Genomic DNA, 25,186 nt, shown 5'->3' with positions numbered 1-25,186 from the left:
AAAGTAGCTCAGATATCGGTTACTTGTTTGTTCAGATGTACTGGTAACTGACCAGTCTTTTATTCTTTATTTCAATTAGACACATTACTTTTACAATAATTCGAATGAACCCCTTAAATTTTACCATAAATCGAATCTATTCCATTAATTTTACAATAGTTTGAATCGAACCCATTACATTTACAATAATTCGAATCGAACCCCATTAGTTTTACAATAATTCGAATCGAACATCATTACTTTTACAATAATTCGAATCGAACATCATTACTTTTACAATAATTCGAATGAAACCCAATTACATTGTTCTACAAAAATTGTTCAAAATGGGCACCATCAACGTTTAAGCGAACTTGCGCGCGTCGTTTCAAAGATTCACGAACACGTTCGAAGATTCCTGGCGTGTTACGGATGCTATCACATCCATCAATTATCCTTTGTCGTAAATCTCCGACATCGCGAACTTCACTTCGGTATACCAAGTCCTTGAGATGGCCCCAAAGAAAAAAATCGCATGGGTTGAGATCGGGAGATCTTGCTGGCCACGCAACAGTTCCGCCTCGACCTATCCACCTCCGGGGAAACGCGACATCAAGATATGCTCTAACTTGAAGACTAAAAGGGCGCGGTGCGCCATCTTGCATGAACCACATTATTTGTCGCAGTCGTAACGGTACGTCTTCTAAAAGCTCAGGTAAATTGTCACGCAGAAAGGTCAAGTACGCCTCCCCATTTAGCCTCGGTTGCAAAAAGTAAGGCCCAATTAAATGATCTCCTACAATTCCGCACCAGACGTTCAAACTAAACTGAACTTGATGTTTTATGACAGTGGTCGCGTGCGGGTTTTGTTGGTTCCACTCGTGATATTTAGGTAAATTAAGTATCCCGTCACGCGAGAAATTGGCCTCGTCGGAAACTAGCAAGGTACGCGGAAAGTCTTAAGTCATTTACCAGTGCCACAAACCACTGGCAGAAATCGACCCGTCTCGGATAATCAGCTTCATTTAAAGCTTGTACCTTTTGCAAATGGTATGGGTGGAACTGATGTCCTCGAAGGATTTTCCAGACGAGTACATGGTTAACGCACAATTGCCGCCCGACGTTCCTGGTACTGGTTGTTGGATCATCTTCGAAAATTGTCAAAACGGTGTCCTCTACATCCTCGCGAACAATCGCCGCACGAGGTTCAGGTCCCGTCGGCTGAAGTTTCCCGGTTTCTCTCAAGCGTCTGTCGGCTGCCGTAAATGTTTGTTGATTGAGAACTTGTCGTTGAAGAAAGTGCTCCTGGTACAAGCGCCGAGCTTCCACCGCATTTCCCCGAGCCAGTCCATACATAAGATGGATATCTGAGTACTTTGCATTCGTGAAGTAGACCATGATTAGTTCCAGATAAGCTTCCAAATGTGCAGGCACGCCATGAAGCACGTTAAGGTACACACATTTAAGCCGTCTGTAAAAAACCTACAACTTCTGACGTTGAAAAGGGTTGCATATTTTTTTACATAAATATTAAAATCGATTTAATAATAATTGTATTTTCATGAGATATCTGACATTTTCTGTCACTTTCTTGCCTTTGCAAAGTCAATGTAATGCATTCACAAATTTGTATAACTAAATAAATAAATAAAATGAACTGATAAAAATACAGTGATAAAGTTTTTTGTTGAAATTAAACAAATATTTTAGTCATAAAACTGCTAATCCATCGAATCTCGCTTACTTCTTCGATGATAGATAGCGTTTATTGGTCTACTGGTTTTTAAATGAGAAAAATTAGTACGCTTTCATTTTGGTCTCTTTAATAATTGTTTAACAGAAAACGCAATATTATATGGCTATAATAATAATTAATTTTTATTTTTTGCCTCTAGATTGTTTAAATAGTAATGTTCCACTCAGTTAACTTTGCTGGAACATCGATCAGTTAAGCTATTTTGTACTTCACCTACATTATATATGTTTACACAAAGGTTTCTATGGAAACATGAATAAATAAGTTGTTTATCTTCTGTCAACATCAAGAAAGAACACGCATTGCCACTTTCTGTCAAAGTAAGAACGGACCTTTAATTAAGAAATACCATTTGGGAAAGCTTTTAGTTGTTTCACAAGGTGAATAATCTAACACCAAGTACATAGCTTTCCAGCCTACGAATTGTGTGTCAGGTTCTCTCTAAAGAACGTCTCATCTCGAGTGTTCCTAAAACTTGATATCCCAAGGCTAGGCCGAATGTATTTACCGGAGAGTAAATAGTAGTTGAACACCCAGTTTCTCTCCTAACATTTTTTCTCGGCGCCAACTAACATCAGCCGCGGAAAGCTGGGTCTCACTAAAAAATTCCACCCCACTTAAAAAAATGTACGAAACTTCAATTTTTGGATTGGAGGTTGGGTCCGCTTGTGATGAGCTTCTCGGCCAATAGAGAGACGGATATCTTATTAAGCAAGTAGTCCACTTAGCATTGCGAAATGGTATTGTTACCGTTTTAAGTTCGTAAATCATCCGAAAGAGGGCGCCAATGGCTAACTGAGCACTTTCCAAACCGTTGGATCGGTAGAGGTGGACCAATTCCGTGGCCAGCAAGATCGCCTGACCTAACCCCACTTGATTTCTTCTTATGGGGATATGTTAAGAGGGAGGTGTATGCAACAGAACCTTTAAATGTAGTCGACTTGAAGGCCAGAATTCGAAGCGCAATTGAACGAATCACTTCTCAAATGCTAGAAAACGTAATACAAGGCATGGACAATCGTCTTGAAGAGTGCCTACACCACGACGGTAGGCACATCGAACAATTACGCTGATGGGTTTACCAAACAGCCCTTTAATTTGTAGTGTGATGCCTTGGTTCCTAAGCTTAATCGTAGGTCTTTAACGTTTCAAAGTGCGTATCATTGAACGATATTCACTATGATACTTGTTGCACGTTCTTATTTGCATACAATGACACATGTCACACCCTGTATACGAGCTCGAAAATGTACTGCAGTGAAGTAGTCCGTCAGGGGTTTTGGGGGTTTTCCACAAAGGTAGGTGTTGCTCTGATCTCTTCCACACTGTATGATAACGGTATATAACCAAAGGTAAGGGTAAATATTACATAAAAAGAAATACGTTTCAGTACCAATGGCTTGTTATATCTCCATTCATTACCAGTTAAACGAAGAAGGTCACACTTAACTTAAAGGCCGACTTCCATCGAAAAGGGTTCTTACGAACTGAAAACCGTGCATCGAGAGTAACAATGGAGCGACCGTGCCGATTTTCGAATCCCCGCTGGACAAAATTTTGAGGGGTTCTTACGAACTGAAAACCTTGATACGGGGGTTGTTACGAACTGAAAACCTTGATACGGGGGTTCTTACGAACTGAAGATAAGCAATAGATATTTTCCTTCAGAGGGTCGTAAAAATCGGGAATAAAATATTTAAGAGACTTTCTATTGTTTATCTTCAGTTCGTAAGAACCCCTCCAAATTTTGCCCCAGTGGGGACTCGAAAATTGGCATGGTCGCTCTATTGTTAAGAATCGATGCACGGTCTTCAGTTCGTAAGAACCCTTTTCGGTGGAAGTCGGCCTTTAACCCCCCCTTCCTCCATTTGCCCAATATATAAAATTTTACAATCACCAGTGGTTCCAGTGTTTTGGGTCATCTGAGCCGACGCAATACACCCAGCAAATATTACCATATAGGTCGAAACCTTTTCACATTAGTGAACGGTACATGACTCTCCGGACTTGCCCACCAACCTTAATAACCTAAAACTATAAAACGTTCGTGTACAAGAATGATTATTGTTTTGGCTTGACACTCGCTAGCGCCTGAAGGACCGATCACTCAGTCTAATCGGTGTACATTTGTAAGAGAGTAGACCATTTTAGAAATTACATACAGAGAATTAAAACACAGGTGTGATGCCGCCATTAAGGTCTTCTCTCTCTCTCGCCCAGAAGCACCGCTATAGGCAGTGCAAGTTGACTAGCCTCCTGCTTGTAGTCAACTTTGTTACCGTCTGGCGGTGACCCTTGGTGCGAGGGATAATACCCAATGGTGGCCTCGCCACTGTGTGTTTTCCGAAATGGTATTTACGCGTGCTAAAATGATTATGCGTAATACGTTACCGGTGTACAAGTAACGCCAACAATGTAGAAAGGGGTGGTGACGTTATAAAACTCTAAAGTACGAAGAGGGAAATTGCAGTGCAACCTTTCCTTCATAGTCGCGACATTAGAAATGTAGCATTTCGATATACGAAATTAAATGTATGAATTCGTGCAACACCAGGGTTGGCAAAAATTAAGTTTTTAAAAAAAAAACAAAAGTTGTGTTTTTTATTGTTTAAAACACGATTTTTTGTTTTAAACTGTTTTTTAAACAAGTAGAAAAAAACAGTAAAAAAAACAAAAAAAAAACTAGTTTTAAACAAGTTTAAATCACTCTTCCAGATCTAATAGTCTATATCGCGGCTCTCCATTTAAGCCACTACTCCCGCTAGCGCAAGGCGCTTATTTTCACAACCTACTTGATTAAAAAAGGTCTTGGTTTGGACCAAGACAGAAAAAACAAACGATAAGAGTGACGTTTATCAATTGTCTGAAGTCCCGATATTGCAATTTTTCTTTATTTATATTAATTTAATCCTTAATCAATATTTAATTCAATCCACTGATTTAACAGTTAGTCGATTTATTCCCTCCAAATTGATTGAAACAACTACAAATTTACGCATTTTCAAGAACAAATTAGATTTTCCGAAATTATTTTATGATATTAATTATTTTGAGCGTTCAATATTGAATAAATTTAGAATTTCAATTAAGGTGTAAGAAATTGTCCGTGTGGAATTAGAACCAGGGACCACTTGAACCCAAAGCAAGTATTATACACCTAGACCAACGAACCACGAAACGTATAGAGAAGTAAAACACGAAAATAAAAATACTCCTAAATTTATAATATGAAGCTTTAAGACGCGACCTTCCGGGATTTAACCTGGTACCACTCGCAACCAGCGCGAATATCATACCCCTAGACCAACGTACAACGAACATGTACTGCAAAGTCAAACAGGAAAATCAAGAGCTCCTAAAATTTAGAATTTGAAGGTGTAAGAAAGGGTCCTTGTCAGGGTTGGCAAAAACTTAGTTAAAAAAATTTGTGTTTTTATTGTTTATAACACGATTTAAAGTTAGATTTTCGGAAAACATTTTATCATGAAATTAATTATTTAAAAGGGAGTACGTGTTGAGGGTACAATATTGAATATTTGAAAAATTCTACTGACTGTTTAAAAAAAAGCAAACGATCTTTTCAAAAGGAAAATATAATTTTTTTAATAGCGGATTCAAAATGAGTGTGATGCGTAAATTTGTACATTTAACCCCTAATGTCTAAATGCCTGATTTCTTTTGTGGCCACTATTCAGTCATTTCCGCTTCCGTACTTCCGAGTTTCTTGGTCAGAACTCATCATACATTTGAAACGTCACCACCCCTTACTTATTTGTAGGCGCTCATGTTTTCCGTTTTCGGATTAAGCGTATTAATTTTAGCATTGTCAAAGGCCTGGCTTTATAGATTACGCGTAATCTTTTTAGAACAGTAAAATGTACCAACAGTGTAGAGAAACCACATAGGAAAAATGTTATTGCTTTGCTTTAAGTAGATGACAAAATAAGTTATCCTTAATCATATTTTTGAATAACAGTCTTCAATACAGATTAGTAATGGATAAAACAACTGGTAGGGTCTCCAAACAATTAAACACACATTTGAAACAGTCGAATAAAGGAAGGTTTTGACTGGAGCTTATTATTTCTATTATTTAATATTTTCGTTCATTTTCAAATAAAAAAAGAGTTAAAAATATTCGAAATTTTTCTCCATAAAAAAACATGTTTTAAACTTTTTGCTTAAAACGTTTTAAACAAATTAAAGTTTTTTTTCATGGCTGTTTAAAACAATTTGTTTAAAACTTGCCAACCCTGCCCTGTACTAATCCGGTTAATCTCTCTTGTGAGTGTTTGTGAGCCGCCCCGCTCCGGCGTTTCCCCAGTCTCCACTCCCGAGAGTCGGGGATCCCGACCGTTGACCGTAGCATTAGCAAAGGCACTGTGATTGGCTCAATTCTATCACCTGCCAGATAAGGCTAAATAACACCAGAAGTCCATTAAATTAGCCTAGGAAGCAGTGGCGCCGCCAGGATTTTTTTACAGATAGGCTAAGGAAGATTTAGAGGGCCCCTTATAAAATTTCAAGAGAAAAATTTTGTTGCGCAACGTCGATAATATTAAGTTAACAAGATGACCCTAGGGCTGGGCTCATAATTTTAGTGACATCGTAACGAATAGAAAATTTCAGCGAATAGCCCCTCGATGCGCTACCTTTAAGTGTGATGTAATGATTACTAGTAATCCTAACTTCAATTCATTTTCTTCTGTTATAATTATAATAGTGCGACACAATTGAGACAATGTTTCTATTTTTAAAATTCATTGAAAAATCACGAAAACTCAGTTTCGATATATCAACAATGTTGTCTTGTCGAGCTTGTCCGCCTGCTTGATGACATCACTATGACGTTGAGGAAAAAAAGCACGGGAATCCTATACGCGCGAGGCAGGGTGGGAAATAAGGATTTTTTTAAACTGGACATTGGGCCAGCGACCCCTCTGGCCTGGAATAAATAAACTGGTCCATGACCACTGACCAGGGCGCGTCGTCTGCTAAATTGAAGAAGTGGATAATTACAATATACTAGCTAATGTCTGGACTCTGGAAACCCTTGAATTTTCTTAGTGGTCCTGTGGACCACTGACCCTCCCCCCCCCCCGATTTAATTTTTAAACTGGTCCAGGCAATTTTTAAACTGGTCATTTGCCCTGGACCACCGCCTTATTTCCCACGCTGGCGCGACGTATACGCGTCTCTAGCTTCTCACCAATGCGGCCAGTCTAAACTCTTGGTCTGATAGCGGAGAGAGTGGCACCATGTCACGTGAAAAAAATATATCTGTGACGTCGAACTACAGGGAAACGTCTTAGCCTTTCATAAAAAAAAGGATTTGCATATGAAGGATTTTCAAATGCATATTACCAAATAACCAGAAATCGGAGAATTAAAAGCTTGCCATTTTTGAATTTACAGAAATTAATTCTATCTTTTGTTATATAAATCAGAGGTTTTTCAAACGAAGCTTCTCATACCCTTTAAATATAAAGATACTATAAAAAGCGGATTATGCTTCACACATAAAAAAGTACGTAAGTCCCACTTTTCGATAACTTTAGCCACGAATTTCATGACATTCCCGAAGTAAAAACTAAGCAGACGAACAAAAAAGCTTCTAACCAATCATAAGCCCCCTAACCGTGGATAACGTCTTTAATGCCAGACCAATCGGCAACGGCTATTACTATTTTCTTGCACGGGACCTCGACTCGGCCTCACCGTCGACATAACCGGGAAGCTAGGAACAGTAGCGTCGCTAGGGTTTGAAATTTGGAGGGGGGGGGGCAAACTATTTTAAAGTTATTATAAGAACTTAATATAAACAAAATGGCCCAAGCGCTGGGACTTAATAGTAGCCACATCGTTATCTATTTAATTAGCACATAAATAAAAAGAAAAAAAATCAAAGACCCTAAACAAAAATCAGAAGTGTCCGACCCCACAGTGGTAGCGTGTCTTACTGCTGCGCCAGCCAGCCGGGTTCAATTCCCGGGTGCGGTGCCAAAATGTTTTAATTAAAATAAAATCTCTAGCTGAGCACAGCTACCACTATTGGGCTTGAGGTACTATCGAGTTCCATTTAAGCTAAAATCTGACGATAACAAAAGCGACAACCCCGGCCACTACTACTACGGCTCGGGTCAAACTAAGAGCCTATCGTATGCTACGGTGTGGCTAAAAATTGCATAATGGGTTCTTTGGAAAATGTGTAGACCTTTGAAACTATCCGTAAATTTGTGTCAACGTGAAATTATTCGTATTTTAAAGATGTACAACCTTTTATTGATAAAGACTATGAAGGATTTTCACTCGTTTTAGTTTTATTTTTAGTTTTCGTTAGCTTTTAGTCCACACTATTGGGACTCCCTTCGATAGAACATGAAACATTTTCATGTCTCCATCTGTTTTTTTTCTTCAAAATTTTACTGTTTGATTTGGAATTTTTTTTATATATTGCTACAAAATTTTAGGTTGCTAACAGCAATTTTTGGTAGGGTTTACAGATTATTTTGGGGGGGCTAAGTTTGGAATTTGGGGGGGGGGCTATAGCCCCCCAAAAAAGGCCTAGCGACGCCACTGGCTAGGAAGGCAAATTTGCGGTATCGTTCGTTAGTCGTTATATTATATTCAACGTTTAATGCTCAAGTTTCGAAAATTTTCGAGTCATTCAATAAGTAGTCAACTAAATATTGTAAGAAATGTTTTAATTTGAACAGAAAAATAGCTCTGCAAATAATAGTAGACTCGAATACTACACTAAGCCTTGGCTAGATATCAGCATTATCCCGATTCCCGAGCCACCGGCGGCTGAGCTCGCCGTAGCCGCGAGAACAGAAAAGATTCCTTATAAGAAAACAGATAGTCTTAAATAGTCCAAGCAAAAGCTACCCAGATTGATAAGATCTTTGTGCCTTAAGGCCCGTTTTCAATCAAGCTTTTCATGAAGCTTTTGCTTCAAAAACTAAAGCAAAACGCTAAAGCTAAATCGGAACCCGTTTTCAAACGCGCTTTTTTGGGCGCTTCTGAAGCAGATTCGCGTGAAATAATCGAAAAGCTGGTATCTACCACGGGTAGATATTTGCTTTCGCTTTCATCCGAAAAAGCGATTGGCCTGGTAGTCACGTGGGTACGTTATTTCTCTTGAGCTATTTTTTTGCGCCGCGTGTTTTAAAGTTAGAATAGGCCTAATTTTCAAAAACAATATCGAGGGTTAATTATTTTAAGGATATTTAGAAGCATTTTAATGGTGTTTTGAACTATTTTAAGGATATTTATGAGTATTTTTTAACAAGCCTAAAGATTGAACAGAAGACAACTGATATAAACACGGGTCCTGACGAGCGTGGAGAGGCGAGAGAAGTGAATTTGAAAACGGGTGAAGAGTTTCGGTTTTGCTTCACCATTTGAATTGCGTTTTTGTCAAGCAAATCGCGATTTACTGTTGAAGCGAAGCTCCTAAAAAAAGCAACTAAGAAAGCTTGATTGAAAACGGGCCTTTACTCCCAAATAATCTTTGGTATTGTGAATAGTTTTAACTAAGGAATATTTTAGACACCCTACTCAGTCTTAATAGTAGTTCCCTAATTTATGTACCTGGTAATTTGGTTCTTAAGGCTGAAGGCTCGCAAGGATCCGAAGGGACCGCGTTACCGAATTATGTTCCTCCGCGTAAGGGAAATTTCTTTCCGAGGAGCTTTGAGAATATCGTGTAGCTCCCCCAGGCAAATGTTACATACTTCATACTACTACTTCTGATACTATTAACTTCCTTTTGTTTTCAAAATTACTTTCGCTCTCAGGAGAAATTCAGGTAAATTTTGGGATCGTAATAAACACCGCCTTAAGAACATATAAAAAAATATATACTATCAGTATATACTTGCTTTTCATTTAATGTTAACCTCGATTTCCTTGAATATTTAAATAGAGGAGCGGGATTGAATGCTTGAAATCCTTATTGTCGACGGGTGACAGGAATTTTAAAGGGAGAGTTTAACAGCTTCCATTATATTAAGGCAATCCAACAATCGTTTCTTTCACTTTAGATATATCGAGAAAACGTAAAACACAATTCACAATCATTAACCTCACTTGTACAATTAAGTGAAATGCTTAAACTTGCTTTTACAATCCCCTTCCATTTAAAAAATAACGAAAAATATCACCTCACCACAATCCTCTTTCATTCACTGTCCCTTCAATGACGAACCAAAAATTTACACTACTACTACTATGAGAATGACAACAGGGCAGGTCAAACTAAGAACCTCATCGTAGATGTACGTCATACGATGTGGCCAAAAATCAAAAAGCGAGATAAACTTTCTGGCTAGTCAAAAACCTTTAACACGAAAGTGTTAACCCATTTTCCATTTTGTAGAATATTGTAAAAATCAGATGCCAAAAAGTTCATCATCCTTGTGAAATTTTGTCTAAAGTAAATTGCTTTGTAGGCCTAGATCAAAATATTGTAATAATGGTATTCTAATATTATGGGAACCTAATTTCGGGGCCCCTCTGAAATTTACGGGCGGCGCCACTGCTAGGAAGTAACCAAAAGCTGGGTTTGGGACTCCCCTCTCTTGTTTAGCAATACTGATGAAGGGCGACACATTCACCACCTGGTGATAATGTTCCTCATATCTCTTGTTTAGGTGCGACTCGTACGCCAACTTTGCCCTATCGAGAGAGAAAAAACCATTGGCTGAAAATGAACACTGTACCTCTAAAGGGACCGGAAAACGCCACCTTCCACTGTAAAACCGAGCACTCTTTAGCATAGAATCAGGAGAAGGGATGGGGGTCTGAATTTTAGAACAGTCAAGGTCATTCAGTTTTTTAATACTCTTCATAAAGCTATCGAAAAAAAACTATTTAACGAGCGTGGCCATTCGTTTTTTTTTATTTTTTTTTAATAAAGCAAACGATCTACCCTTTAGAGATTCAGCGTTCATGGCCTGAAGAAGTCACGCCCCGCTCACGCCAAGAAAGACTTTAGATTTAAGCTCGAGATTTCTAACAGTGTTAGGAATGGGGGAAAAATTTAACCACCAATCCATGTAGTTATAAGGAGTTCTTACCCCAGCAGAGACGTACGCCATACCAGCTATTGTAATTGTTTCCTTCCTTGGCAAATTTAATGGACTTCTGATAACACCAAAAATAGGAAAATACCTAAACACTATTTTCCCGGAAAGAAGTAAAGACTTTCGTATTGCTTACTCCCGGGTAATTGTAACGTTAATAACGACATTTTCCAAGAAAAAAAAGAATAAAATATTCAACGATCCGCCGACGGCTTTACAGACACTTTAAATGGGTTTTAGATGCGTTATTGCTATCAAAATGATTGAAATTTGCATTGTGCATATAAAACCGCATCTCGATAATGTTCAAAAACGTCATTACGTCATTACATAAATAACTTTCTTGAATTTTTCTAGTACTGAATGTTGGGAAATTTTGTATTTGTTGTATCAGGTGGTGGAAAATAATCGATAAAATCTTTAAGCGTAGAATTGTATGAAAATCTGTCAACGTTTTTTCCAAGCTAAAAGCTCACCATAGTAGAAGGGAAAATCACCCAGGTTTTAAGGTTGGTCCTTTTAGAAAAAGGACCACCCTGTAGCTCAGCTAGGAAAGCTTGAGCGAAAAAGCGATCACTTCTCAATAGAAATTCAGAGTGTAAAGAAGTACCAAGTTTTCTCTTAAAAATAAAGTTTGTTATGTTACCCAAAATTTCTTGCTTTTTTTCTAAGGGCCAGTAAATTTAACTAGAGTTTCTGAGCAATCAGAAAATATAATATGGTGCCGAAACCCGGGACCTTAGATGAGCATCTAGAGTAGGGTAGTTAGAGTCAGCGATCAGCGTTAATAAATGAGAAATCAGCGTTAAGAGAAATCAGCGAGAGTAAGAAAAATGGATCAAGACGAAGCAAAGCGGAAGAAAGACAAGCGTTTAAGAAATCAAACGATGGTTGATTCAATATTAAAAGAGACAAATGAACTGTTACAAGAAACTCCAAGAAGTTATGAAAAACTAGACGATATATTAGAAATTCTCAATCACAAAAATGCGGTATTAACGAAACTGGACGACGAATTGGAAGAAGTTATATCAATAAGCGAGTTGAGGAACTAGAAGCTTACCAAGAGAGTGTGATTCGTTACCGCAAGAAAATTGAGAGAGCGTTAAAGGAAATACAAGAGGAATCACGAGCGAGTACCCAATTATCGGTCAGCCTTCCCAAGTTACAAATTGAAAAGTTTAGCGGAGACAGTTGCGATTGGTTAACCTTTTGGGGTTCCTTCGAATCTACGTTTCATAGTAAGCCTTATGACAAAATTGATAAATTCATTTATCTAAAATCGTACCTGACCGGAGACGCGGCTGACGCGATTAAGGGACTTACTCCATCTAATGATAATTACGACCAAGCGATTAAAACATTAATAGAACAGTTCGGGAGAGAGGAGATGTTGGTGAACGCACATATCGATAAGTTGTTGACATTAGAAGCGATATCAGATACGAATGATCTAGCGGGTTTAAGAAAGTTCCACAATTGCTGTGAAGTCCAAGTTAGAGCGCTGACAGAACTGAAGGTAAAGCCGGAAACCTTTGAAAATTTTTTGTGTCCTATGATACTACGATTAGTACCGAGCGAAATTAGGCTAAGTTACACGAGAGCGAATGCGTCCAACCGAAATTGGAAAATTAGAACTTTACTGGATTTTATCGGGGAAGATTTAAGAAGTAGAGAGCGGTCCTTGGCAGTATCACAATTGAAATTTGAGGGACACGCGGTTAAAACAGCGAGCGGAAGTAGCGAAAGAGAAAAGCTTTCTAAACCAACGAGATATCAGGAAAAGAATAACAGAGATTTTAAACAGAAATCTACAACTTCTATGATGAATGTTGTTTCCCAAAATGCTTCCAATTGTTTATTTTGCGAAAAAGAGGGCCATAAACCAATAGATTGTCCCAAAACATTTGAAGAACGTAAAGAAATCTTAGTTAACAAGAGAAGATGCTTCCGTTGTCTTAAGGGAGGTCATACATCCAGAGACTGTTGGGCAAAAATTAACTGTTCAGTTTGCCATAAGCGACATCACGTGGCTTTGTGTGAAGAAAAGGAGAGAAACCAGAAAAGGGACGAGAGAAAAAAGGAAGACACCCAGGTCAACCAAATTTCAACTTCACATGGAAAAATGGCAAGTAAAAACGTTCTTTTACAAACTGCAAAATTATTGGTCAAAGGAGAGAAGGGAGAAGTTGTAGTCAGATGTCTCCTAGACGGAGGAAGCGAGAAATCATTTATCAGAGCGGATATTGTGAAAAAACTAGGATTAGAAGAAGTAGGGGAGGCAAATTTAAACCTTCTGACGTTTGGTGAGACCACCAGCAAGAGATTAATTAGCAAAAGAGTCAAGTTAGAGCTGAAAAGTTTACTAAGCGAAAACAAAATAATAATTGAAGCCATCGAGTCCCCAGAGATTAGCATTGCTCGCCTTAAGGTTCCTAGCCAAGAAATTCAAGCGAAATTGAGAGAACATAATTTAAAATTAGCGGATCAGTATAATGGAGATGGAACCGAAGAGATCGCCTTATTATTAGGTGCAGATGTATATTGGCAGGTCTTAACAGGAGAAGCTCATCGTTTGACGTCTTCTCTAGTCGCCATGGAGAGTTTATTTGGTTGGGTAGTGCAAGGACCCAATACAGTAGGCAATATGATAGTAATTGAAGAGACAGAAGATAGGGAATCAGTCCCAATAATGCTGCAAGAAGAGGACATTATAAATAAAGCGGATAAAGAGATAAGAGCATTCTGGGAACTAGAATCCTTGGGCATAAAAGAGATTGAAAACAAGGAAGATAATACAGAGAATGAATTAGCCACAAAGATGTTTAAAGAAAGCGTCAAGTTTAAAGAAGATAGATACGAAGTAGAATTACCTTGGATTGAAGAAACAAATAATTTGGGCACAAATTTTAACATGGCAAAGAAAAGATTCGAATACCTTTGTCGTCGATTTGAGCGAGACCCAGGCCTACTAGAACACTACGCAGCGATATTCAAAGAATATGAAAACCAAGGAATAATAGAGCAGGTGGACCTAGAGGAACCCACATCGAACGTTGTTTACTACTCCCCACATCAACCCGTCATTGATCAAGAGAGGGAAACTACCCCTGTTAGAGTAGTTTTCGATGCTTCATCCCATGAAAAAGGGAAAAAGTCGCTGAATGAATGCCTCCTGAAGGGACCGAACCCTAATCCTGACTTGTTAGACGTTATGCTAAAGTTTAGGTTCAAAAGAGTTGCAGTTGTGGCTGATATTTAAAAAGCCTTTTTACAAATTTCACTGAGCCCCAAAGATCGAGACGCCGTCAGGATTATCTGGTTAAACGAACCCTCAAAGTTTAGGGAAAATCCAAAAATTGCGATATATCGCATGAAAAGAGTTTTATTCGGAGTATCATCGAGACCATTTCATTTAGCCGCTACAATCCGACATCATCTAGAACAATATCGAGAAGCGCTACCTGACACTTGCGAAAAACTAGATTTAGAACTGTACGTTGATGATTTAACTTCAGGGGAAGATGATGTAGATTCAGCGTTTGAATTCTCAAAAAATTCAAAAGAAATATTTAAAGCGGCAAATATGGTTATGAGAAAGTGGAAAAGCAATTCAAATGAACTTATGGAGCGCAACCGAAAAGAAGGCTGGATCGAAAATACCACGAAAGTTAATTGCGAAGCAAAAATTATGACTAACAAAGATAATCCCGAATCAAAAGTATTGGGCATGAGATGGACCCCAGAGAGCGACACTTTCGGTTTCGAAGCCAGAAAGTTAATCAACGATCTGAAGAATTTAGCAAACAGCAAACGTTGTGTTTTACAATCAGCGGCAAGAATATACGATCCACTAGGACTGATTACACCGTACACTATTCGTGTAAAGATTATATTTCAAGCAATATGGATTAAGAATCTGGGCTGGGACGATACTCTCCCCCTCGCGCTCACCATTGTATGGAAAAAATGGTGCAGCGAACTGTCCGACCTCTCTTTGATCTCAACTCCTCGGTACGCCTTACTACCCTTCGCTAAAGAAGAAATTCTAAAGATAGAGCTACATTGTTATTGCGACGCTAGTGAAAGCGCGTTCGGAGCGGTCGTATACGTGAGATTAGAATCAAAACAAGGGGAAATAACCACTGAAATGCTAACCTCTAAAGCTAGGGTCGCGCCCACTAAAAGAATTTCACTACCGCGACTTGAGTTAATGGGGGCTCTCGTTGGGGCAAGATTGGTGTTTAGAATTAAAGAGCTTTTGGGATTATCTAATTCCCAAATATATTTATGGTCAGATTCGAGAGTAACCATTTGTTGGATCAAAGATTTACCGCGTTTCAGAAAGATGTTTGTAGCTAACAGAGTTGAAGAAATTCAAAAGTTAACCGATTCGAGTTGGTGGCGTCATTGTCCTGGTAAAGAAAATCCAGCCGATCTGTTAACTAGAGGTCAAACGGTTAAATCTCTAGCGGAAAACGAAAAGTGGTGGCACGGGCCTAAGTGGCTCTCATTGTCTAAAGAAATTTGGCCACCTCAAGAAGATGAAAATTTAACGGAAAATGAGTTTGAAAAGTTAAACGGAGAAACGCGAAAATTAGAAGTATGTCAATTAAAGTGCATAACAGAAGTGGTAGATCCTTTACTAAATCTAAATGATTATAGTAATTTAAATAGAGTTCTAAGAATAACCGCGTGGATCAAGCGCTTCGCGAAAAACGCGAAACCAAATTCTGTTAAAGAGTTATCTCCAATAACGGCGGATGAGGTTAATGAAGCAAAATCTTATTGGATTAAAACGGCACAGCGCGAATGTTTTACGAATGAAATTGAACCGTTAAAGCGTAAAGAACCAATTGAACGAGACTCGAAACTGTACGAGCTAAACCCCTACTTGGATGGAAAGGAACTTTTAAGGGTTGGAGGTCGTCTTCACAAAGCACCCTTGGAATTTGATGAAAAACATCCTATCATCCTTCCCGGAAATCACAGAATTTCAGAACTATTGATAGACCAACAACACGAAAGACTATACCATTCTAGTGTAAACAATACTTTAGCGCAAATTAGAGCAAGCTCTTGGCTTATTAGAGGCAGACAAGTAGTAAAGAAACGTTTAAATAATTGTTTAATATGTCGAAAATGGAAAACTAAGCCACTAATTGAAATAACAGCGCCTCTCCCTGAGGATAGAGTAACAAAATCTCCCCCCTTTGAAAATTCAGGTGTAGACTTTGCATTTAAAAAAGCTGACTTAGATTTGCAGAAAATGTGGAAAAATATAAAAAAGGAGGAGGTTTTGAAATGTTTTGGAAATATAGGTGTAAGTTGGAAATTTATAGTTGAAAGAGCCCCATGGTGGGGAGGGTTTTACGAGCGTTTGGTCCGAACTGTCAAAATAGCGTTGAAAAAATCCTTAGGCCACGCGCTTCTAACATATGAGGAATTAAACACCGTTTTAACGGAAATTGAAGCCCAAGTAAATTCAAGACCTTTGTCATACCAGAGTAGCGATAGTTCGGACCTGGCTCCTATAGCCCCCTCCCATTTATGGCTTGGCAAAAGAGTAACCACATTACCTCCAACCACCCAAACTCGAAGTTTGGAAATGAAAACAAGAGACGCGGTGTTAAAACGGATTAAATACCGTGAACAATTATTAGCGAACTTTTGGAACAGATGGACAAGGGAATACCTTCTCGAATTAAGGTCGGCACATAACGTCAAAATACCAAGTCTTAAAAATCCAATTAAAGAAGATGATGTAGTAATAGTAAATGACTCTAATCAACCGAGACATTTGTGGAAATTGGCCAAAATTGAGAAGATATTACCAGGTCGTGATGGAAAAATCCGATCATGTACCATAAAGTTAGGAAATGGAAAGGTAGTAAGAAGAGCTATAAATCTTCTCTACCCATTAGAAATTAATTAATTAAAAGTTTATGAACCAAATATTGTTCATGGTGGGGAGTATGTTGGGAAATTTTGTATTTGTTGTATCAGGTGGTGGAAAATAATCGATAAAATCTTTAAGCGTAGAATTGTATGAAAATCTGTCAACGTTTTTTCCGAGCTAAAAGCTCACCATAGTAGAAGGGAAAATCACCCAGGTTTTAAGGTTGGTTCTTTTAGAAAAAGGACCACCCTGTAGCTCAGCTAGGAAAGGTTGAGCGAAAAAGCGATCACTTCTCAATAGAAATTCAGAGTGTAATGAAGTACCAAGTTTTCTCTTAAAAATAAAGTTTGTTATGTTACCCAAAATTTCTTGCTTCCACTCCCGAGAGTCGGGGATCCCGACCGTTGACCGTAGCATTAGCAAAGGCACTGTGATTGGCTCAATTCTATCACCTGCCAGATAAGGCTAAATAACACCAGAAGTCCATTAAATTAGCCTAGGAAGCAGTGGCGCCGCCAGGATTTTTTTACAGATAGGCTAAGGAAGATTTAGAGGGCCCCTTATAAAATTTCAAGAGAAAAATTTTGTTGCGCAACGTCGATAATATTAAGTTAACAAGATGACCCTAGGGCTGGGCTCATAATTTTAGTGACATCGTAACGAATAGAAAATTTCAGCGAATAGCCCCTCGATGCGCTACCTTTAAGTGTGATGTAATGATTACTAGTAATCCTAACTTCAATTCATTTTCTTCTGTTATAATTATAATAGTGCGACACAATTGAGACAATGTTTCTATTTTTAAAATTCATTGAAAAATCACGAAAACTCAGTTTCGATATATCAACAATGTTGTCTTGTCGAGCTTGTCCGCCTGCTTGATGACATCACTATGACGTTGAGGAAAAAAAGCACGGGAATCCTATACGCGCGAGGCAGGGTGGGAAATAAGGATTTTTTTAAACTGGACATTGGGCCAGCGACCCCTCTGGCCTGGAATAAATAAACTGGTCCATGACCACTGACCAGGGCGCGTCGTCTGCTAAATTGAAGAAGTGGATAATTACAATATACTAGCTAATGTCTGGACTCTGGAAACCCTTGAATTTTCTTAGTGGTCCTGTGGACCACTGACCCTCCCCCCCCCCGATTTAATTTTTAAACTGGTCCAGGCAATTTTTAAACTGGTCATTTGCCCTGGACCACCGCCTTATTTCCCACGCTGGCGCGACGTATACGCGTCTCTAGCTTCTCACCAATGCGGCCAGTCTAAACTCTTGGTCTGATATAGCGGAGAGAGTGGCACCATGTCACGTGAAAAAAATATATCTGTGACGTCGAACTACAGGGAAACGTCTTAGCCTTTCATAAAAAAAAGGATTTGCATATGAAGGATTTTCAAATGCATATTACCAAATAACCAGAAATCGGAGAATTAAAAGCTTGCCATTTTTGAATTTACAGAAATTAATTCTATCTTTTGTTATATAAATCAGAGGTTTTTCAAACGAAGCTTCTCATACCCTTTAAATATAAAGATACTATAAAAAGCGGATTATGCTTCACACATAAAAAAGTACGTAAGTCCCACTTTTCGATAACTTTAGCCACGAATTTCATGACATTCCCGAAGTAAAAACTAAGCAGACGAACAAAAAAGCTTCTAACCAATCATAAGCCCCCTAACCGTGGATAACGTCTTTAATGCCAGACCAATCGGCAACGGCTATTACTATTTTCTTGCACGGGACCTCGACTCGGCCTCACCGTCGACATAACCGGGAAGCTAGGAACAGTAGCGTCGCTAGGGTTTGAAATTTGGAGGGGGGGGGCAAACTATTTTAAAGTTATTATAAGAACTTAATATAAACAAAATGGCCCAAGCGCTGGGACTTAATAGTAGCCACATCGTTATCTATTTAATTAGCACATAAATAAAAAGAAAAAAAATCAAAGACCCTAAACAAAAATCAGAAGTGTCCGACCCCACAGTGGTAGCGTGTCTTACTGCTGCGCCAGCCAGCCGGGTTCAATTCCCGGGTGCGGTGCCAAAATGTTTTAATTAAAATAAAATCTCTAGCTGAGCACAGCTACCACTATTGGGCTTGAGGTACTATCGAGTTCCATTTAAGCTAAAATCTGACGATAACAAAAGCGACAACCCCGGCCACTACTACTACGGCTCGGGTCAAACTAAGAGCCTATCGTATGCTACGGTGTGGCTAAAAATTGCATAATGGGTTCTTTGGAAAATGTGTAGACCTTTGAAACTATCCGTAAATTTGTGTCAACGTGAAATTATTCGTATTTTAAAGATGTACAACCTTTTATTGATAAAGACTATGAAGGATTTTCACTCGTTTTAGTTTTATTTTTAGTTTTCGTTAGCTTTTAGTCCACACTATTGGGACTCCCTTCGATAGAACATGAAACATTTTCATGTCTCCATCTGTTTTTTTTCTTCAAAATTTTACTGTTTGATTTGGAATTTTTTTTATATATTGCTACAAAATTTTAGGTTGCTAACAGCAATTTTTGGTAGGGTTTACAGATTATTTTGGGGGGGCTAAGTTTGGAATTTGGGGGGGGGGCTATAGCCCCCCAAAAAAGGCCTAGCGACGCCACTGGCTAGGAAGGCAAATTTGCGGTATCGTTCGTTAGTCGTTATATTATATTCAACGTTTAATGCTCAAGTTTCGAAAATTTTCGAGTCATTCAATAAGTAGTCAACTAAATATTGTAAGAAATGTTTTAATTTGAACAGAAAAATAGCTCTGCAAATAATAGTAGACTCGAATACTACACTAAGCCTTGGCTAGATATCAGCATTATCCCGATTCCCGAGCCACCGGCGGCTGAGCTCGCCGTAGCCGCGAGAACAGAAAAGATTCCTTATAAGAAAACAGATAGTCTTAAATAGTCCAAGCAAAAGCTACCCAGATTGATAAGATCTTTGTGCCTTAAGGCCCGTTTTCAATCAAGCTTTTCATGAAGCTTTTGCTTCAAAAACTAAAGCAAAACGCTAAAGCTAAATCGGAACCCGTTTTCAAACGCGCTTTTTTGGGCGCTTCTGAAGCAGATTCGCGTGAAATAATCGAAAAGCTGGTATCTACCACGGGTAGATATTTGCTTTCGCTTTCATCCGAAAAAGCGATTGGCCTGGTAGTCACGTGGGTACGTTATTTCTCTTGAGCTATTTTTTTGCGCCGCGTGTTTTAAAGTTAGAATAGGCCTAATTTTCAAAAACAATATCGAGGGTTAATTATTTTAAGGATATTTAGAAGCATTTTAATGGTGTTTTGAACTATTTTAAGGATATTTATGAGTATTTTTTAACAAGCCTAAAGATTGAACAGAAGACAACTGATATAAACACGGGTCCTGACGAGCGTGGAGAGGCGAGAGAAGTGAATTTGAAAACGGGTGAAGAGTTTCGGTTTTGCTTCACCATTTGAATTGCGTTTTTGTCAAGCAAATCGCGATTTACTGTTGAAGCGAAGCTCCTAAAAAAAGCAACTAAGAAAGCTTGATTGAAAACGGGCCTTTACTCCCAAATAATCTTTGGTATTGTGAATAGTTTTAACTAAGGAATATTTTAGACACCCTACTCAGTCTTAATAGTAGTTCCCTAATTTATGTACCTGGTAATTTGGTTCTTAAGGCTGAAGGCTCGCAAGGATCCGAAGGGACCGCGTTACCGAATTATGTTCCTCCGCGTAAGGGAAATTTCTTTCCGAGGAGCTTTGAGAATATCGTGTAGCTCCCCCAGGCAAATGTTACATACTTCATACTACTACTTCTGATACTATTAACTTCCTTTTGTTTTCAAAATTACTTTCGCTCTCAGGAGAAATTCAGGTAAATTTTGGGATCGTGATAAACACCGCCTTAAGAACATATAAAAAAATATATACTATCAGTATATACTTGCTTTTCATTTAATGTTAACCTCGATTTCCTTGAATATTTAAATAGAGGAGCGGGATTGAATGCTTGAAATCCTTATTGTCGACGGGTGACAGGAATTTTAAAGGGAGAGTTTAACAGCTTCCATTATATTAAGGCAATCCAACAATCGTTTCTTTCACTTTAGATATATCGAGAAAACGTAAAACACAATTCACAATCATTAACCTCACTTGTACAATTAAGTGAAATGCTTAAACTTGCTTTTACAATCCCCTTCCATTTAAAAAATAACGAAAAATATCACCTCACCACAATCCTCTTTCATTCACTGTCCCTTCAATGACGAACCAAAAATTTACACTACTACTACTATGAGAATGACAACAGGGCAGGTCAAACTAAGAACCTCATCGTAGATGTACGTCATACGATGTGGCCAAAAATCAAAAAGCGAGATAAACTTTCTGGCTAGTCAAAAACCTTTAACACGAAAGTGTTAACCCATTTTCCATTTTGTAGAATATTGTAAAAATCAGATGCCAAAAAGTTCATCATCCTTGTGAAATTTTGTCTAAAGTAAATTGCTTTGTAGGCCTAGATCAAAATATTGTAATAATGGTATTCTAATATTATGGGAACCTAATTTCGGGGCCCCTCTGAAATTTACGGGCGGCGCCACTGCTAGGAAGTAACCAAAAGCTGGGTTTGGGACTCCCCTCTCTTGTTTAGCAATACTGATGAAGGGCGACACATTCACCACCTGGTGATAATGTTCCTCATATCTCTTGTTTAGGTGCGACTCGTACGCCAACTTTGCCCTATCGAGAGAGAAAAAACCATTGGCTGAAAATGAACACTGTATCTCTAAAGGGACCGGAAAACGCCACCTTCCACTGTAAAACCGAGCACTCTTTAGCATAGAATCAGGAGAAGGGATGGGGGTCTGAATTTTAGAACAGTCAAGGTCATTCAGTTTTTTAATACTCTTCATAAAGCTATCGAAAAAAAACTATTTAACGAGCGTGGCCATTCGTTTTTTTTTATTTTTTTTTAATAAAGCAAACGATCTACCCTTTAGAGATTCAGCGTTCATGGCCTGAAGAAGTCACGCCCCGCTCACGCCAAGAAAGACTTTAGATTTAAGCTCGAGATTTCTAACAGTGTTAGGAATGGGGGAAAAATTTAACCACCAATCCATGTAGTTATAAGGAGTTCTTACCCCAGCAGAGACGTACGCCATACCAGCTATTGTAATTGTTTCCTTCCTTGGCAAATTTAATGGACTTCTGATAACACCAAAAATAGGAAAATACCTAAACACTATTTTCCCGGAAAGAAGTAAAGACTTTCGTATTGCTTACTCCCGGGTAATTGTAACGTTAATAACGACATTTTCCAAGAAAAAAAAGAATAAAATATTCAACGATCCGCCGACGGCTTTACAGACACTTTAAATGGGTTTTAGATGCGTTATTGCTATCAAAATGATTGAAATTTGCATTGTGCATATAAAACCGCATCTCGATAATGTTCAAAAACGTCATTACGTCATTACATAAATAACTTTCTTGAATTTTTCTAGTACTGAATGTTGGGAAATTTTGTATTTGTTGTATCAGGTGGTGGAAAATAATCGATAAAATCTTTAAGCGTAGAATTGTATGAAAATCTGTCAACGTTTTTTCCAAGCTAAAAGCTCACCATAGTAGAAGGGAAAATCACCCAGGTTTTAAGGTTGGTCCTTTTAGAAAAAGGACCACCCTGTAGCTCAGCTAGGAAAGCTTGAGCGAAAAAGCGATCACTTCTCAATAGAAATTCAGAGTGTAAAGAAGTACCAAGTTTTCTCTTAAAAATAAAGTTTGTTATGTTACCCAAAATTTCTTGCTTTTTTTCTAAGGGCCAGTAAATTTAACTAGAGTTTCTGAGCAATCAGAAAATATAATATGGTGCCGAAACCCGGGACCTTAGATGAGCATCTAGAGTAGGGTAGTTAGAGTCAGCGATCAGCGTTAATAAATGAGAAATCAGCGTTAAGAGAAATCAGCGAGAGTAAGAAAAATGGATCAAGACGAAGCAAAGCGGAAGAAAGACAAGCGTTTAAGAAATCAAACGATGGTTGATTCAATATTAAAAGAGACAAATGAACTGTTACAAGAAACTCCAAGAAGTTATGAAAAACTAGACGATATATTAGAAATTCTCAATCACAAAAATGCGGTATTAACGAAACTGGACGACGAATTGGAAGAAGTTATATCAATAAGCGAGTTGAGGAACTAGAAGCTTACCAAGAGAGTGTGATTCGTTACCGCAAGAAAATTGAGAGAGCGTTAAAGGAAATACAAGAGGAATCACGAGCGAGTACCCAATTATCGGTCAGCCTTCCCAAGTTACAAATTGAAAAGTTTAGCGGAGACAGTTGCGATTGGTTAACCTTTTGGGGTTCCTTCGAATCTACGTTTCATAGTAAGCCTTATGACAAAATTGATAAATTCATTTATCTAAAATCGTACCTGACCGGAGACGCGGCTGACGCGATTAAGGGACTTACTCCATCTAATGATAATTACGACCAAGCGATTAAAACATTAATAGAACAGTTCGGGAGAGAGGAGATGTTGGTGAACGCACATATCGATAAGTTGTTGACATTAGAAGCGATATCAGATACGAATGATCTAGCGGGTTTAAGAAAGTTCCACAATTGCTGTGAAGTCCAAGTTAGAGCGCTGACAGAACTGAAGGTAAAGCCGGAAACCTTTGAAAATTTTTTGTGTCCTATGATACTACGATTAGTACCGAGCGAAATTAGGCTAAGTTACACGAGAGCGAATGCGTCCAACCGAAATTGGAAAATTAGAACTTTACTGGATTTTATCGGGGAAGATTTAAGAAGTAGAGAGCGGTCCTTGGCAGTATCACAATTGAAATTTGAGGGACACGCGGTTAAAACAGCGAGCGGAAGTAGCGAAAGAGAAAAGCTTTCTAAACCAACGAGATATCAGGAAAAGAATAACAGAGATTTTAAACAGAAATCTACAACTTCTATGATGAATGTTGTTTCCCAAAATGCTTCCAATTGTTTATTTTGCGAAAAAGAGGGCCATAAACCAATAGATTGTCCCAAAACATTTGAAGAACGTAAAGAAATCTTAGTTAACAAGAGAAGATGCTTCCGTTGTCTTAAGGGAGGTCATACATCCAGAGACTGTTGGGCAAAAATTAACTGTTCAGTTTGCCATAAGCGACATCACGTGGCTTTGTGTGAAGAAAAGGAGAGAAACCAGAAAAGGGACGAGAGAAAAAAGGAAGACACCCAGGTCAACCAAATTTCAACTTCACATGGAAAAATGGCAAGTAAAAACGTTCTTTTACAAACTGCAAAATTATTGGTCAAAGGAGAGAAGGGAGAAGTTGTAGTCAGATGTCTCCTAGACGGAAGAAGCGAGAAATCATTTATCAGAGCGGATATTGTGAAAAAACTAGGATTAGAAGAAGTAGGGGAGGCAAATTTAAACCTTCTGACGTTTGGTGAGACCACCAGCAAGAGATTAATTAGCAAAAGAGTCAAGTTAGAGCTGAAAAGTTTACTAAGCGAAAACAAAATAATAATTGAAGCCATCGAGTCCCCAGAGATTAGCATTGCTCGCCTTAAGGTTCCTAGCCAAGAAATTCAAGCGAAATTGAGAGAACATAATTTAAAATTAGCGGATCAGTATAATGGAGATGGAACCGAAGAGATCGCCTTATTATTAGGTGCAGATGTATATTGGCAGGTCTTAACAGGAGAAGCTCATCGTTTGACGTCTTCTCTAGTCGCCATGGAGAGTTTATTTGGTTGGGTAGTGCAAGGACCCAATACAGTAGGCAATATGATAGTAATTGAAGAGACAGAAGATAGGGAATCAGTCCCAATAATGCTGCAAGAAGAGGACATTATAAATAAAGCGGATAAAGAGATAAGAGCATTCTGGGAACTAGAATCCTTGGGCATAAAAGAGATTGAAAACAAGGAAGATAATACAGAGAATGAATTAGCCACAAAGATGTTTAAAGAAAGCGTCAAGTTTAAAGAAGATAGATACGAAGTAGAATTACCTTGGATTGAAGAAACAAATAATTTGGGCACAAATTTTAACATGGCAAAGAAAAGATTCGAATACCTTTGTCGTCGATTTGAGCGAGACCCAGGCCTACTAGAACACTACGCAGCGATATTCAAAGAATATGAAAACCAAGGAATAATAGAGCAGGTGGACCTAGAGGAACCCACATCGAACGTTGTTTACTACTCCCCACATCAACCCGTCATTGATCAAGAGAGGGAAACTACCCCTGTTAGAGTAGTTTTCGATGCTTCATCCCATGAAAAAGGGAAAAAGTCGCTGAATGAATGCCTCCTGAAGGGACCGAACCCTAATCCTGACTTGTTAGACGTTATGCTAAAGTTTAGGTTCAAAAGAGTTGCAGTTGTGGCTGATATTTAAAAAGCCTTTTTACAAATTTCACTGAGCCCCAAAGATCGAGACGCCGTCAGGATTATCTGGTTAAACGAAC

At 38.5% G+C, this 25,186-nt stretch overlaps 3 protein-coding genes across 3 annotated transcripts; all 3 read left to right on the top strand.

The window, feature by feature from the left end:
* Nucleotides 1-11,654: 11,654 nt before the first annotated feature.
* LOC149682600 (uncharacterized) lies at nt 11,655-14,083 on the top strand. Its single transcript, XM_089834200.1, has 2 exons — nt 11,655-11,813; nt 11,861-14,083. Exons 1-2 carry the CDS (start codon nt 11,655-11,657, stop codon nt 14,081-14,083), a joined length of 2,382 nt encoding a protein of 793 aa, XP_089690326.1.
* A 111-nt stretch (nt 14,084-14,194) lies between these two features.
* On the top strand, nt 14,195-22,188 carry LOC149682599 (uncharacterized). The gene is made up of 4 exons (XM_089834199.1): nt 14,195-16,708; nt 19,703-19,894; nt 20,568-20,578; nt 22,095-22,188. Exons 1-4 carry the CDS (start codon nt 14,195-14,197, stop codon nt 22,186-22,188), a joined length of 2,811 nt encoding a protein of 936 aa, XP_089690325.1.
* A 499-nt stretch (nt 22,189-22,687) lies between these two features.
* Nucleotides 22,688-25,116, top strand: LOC149682598 (uncharacterized). Its single transcript, XM_089834198.1, has 2 exons — nt 22,688-22,846; nt 22,894-25,116. The coding sequence occupies exons 1-2, from the start codon at nt 22,688-22,690 to the stop codon at nt 25,114-25,116; spliced, it is 2,382 nt and encodes a 793-aa protein (XP_089690324.1).
* Nucleotides 25,117-25,186: the final 70 nt, after the last annotated feature.

This window comes from Phalangium opilio, unplaced genomic scaffold, assembly GCF_054372755.1.
Source record: "Phalangium opilio isolate 3A_F unplaced genomic scaffold, DU_Popi_V2 ptg000038l_1, whole genome shotgun sequence".
NCBI lineage: Eukaryota > Metazoa > Arthropoda > Arachnida > Opiliones > Phalangiidae > Phalangium > Phalangium opilio.
The sequence above is the reverse complement of the archived record's forward strand: the minus strand, read 5'-3'. Positions and strand labels throughout refer to the sequence as shown.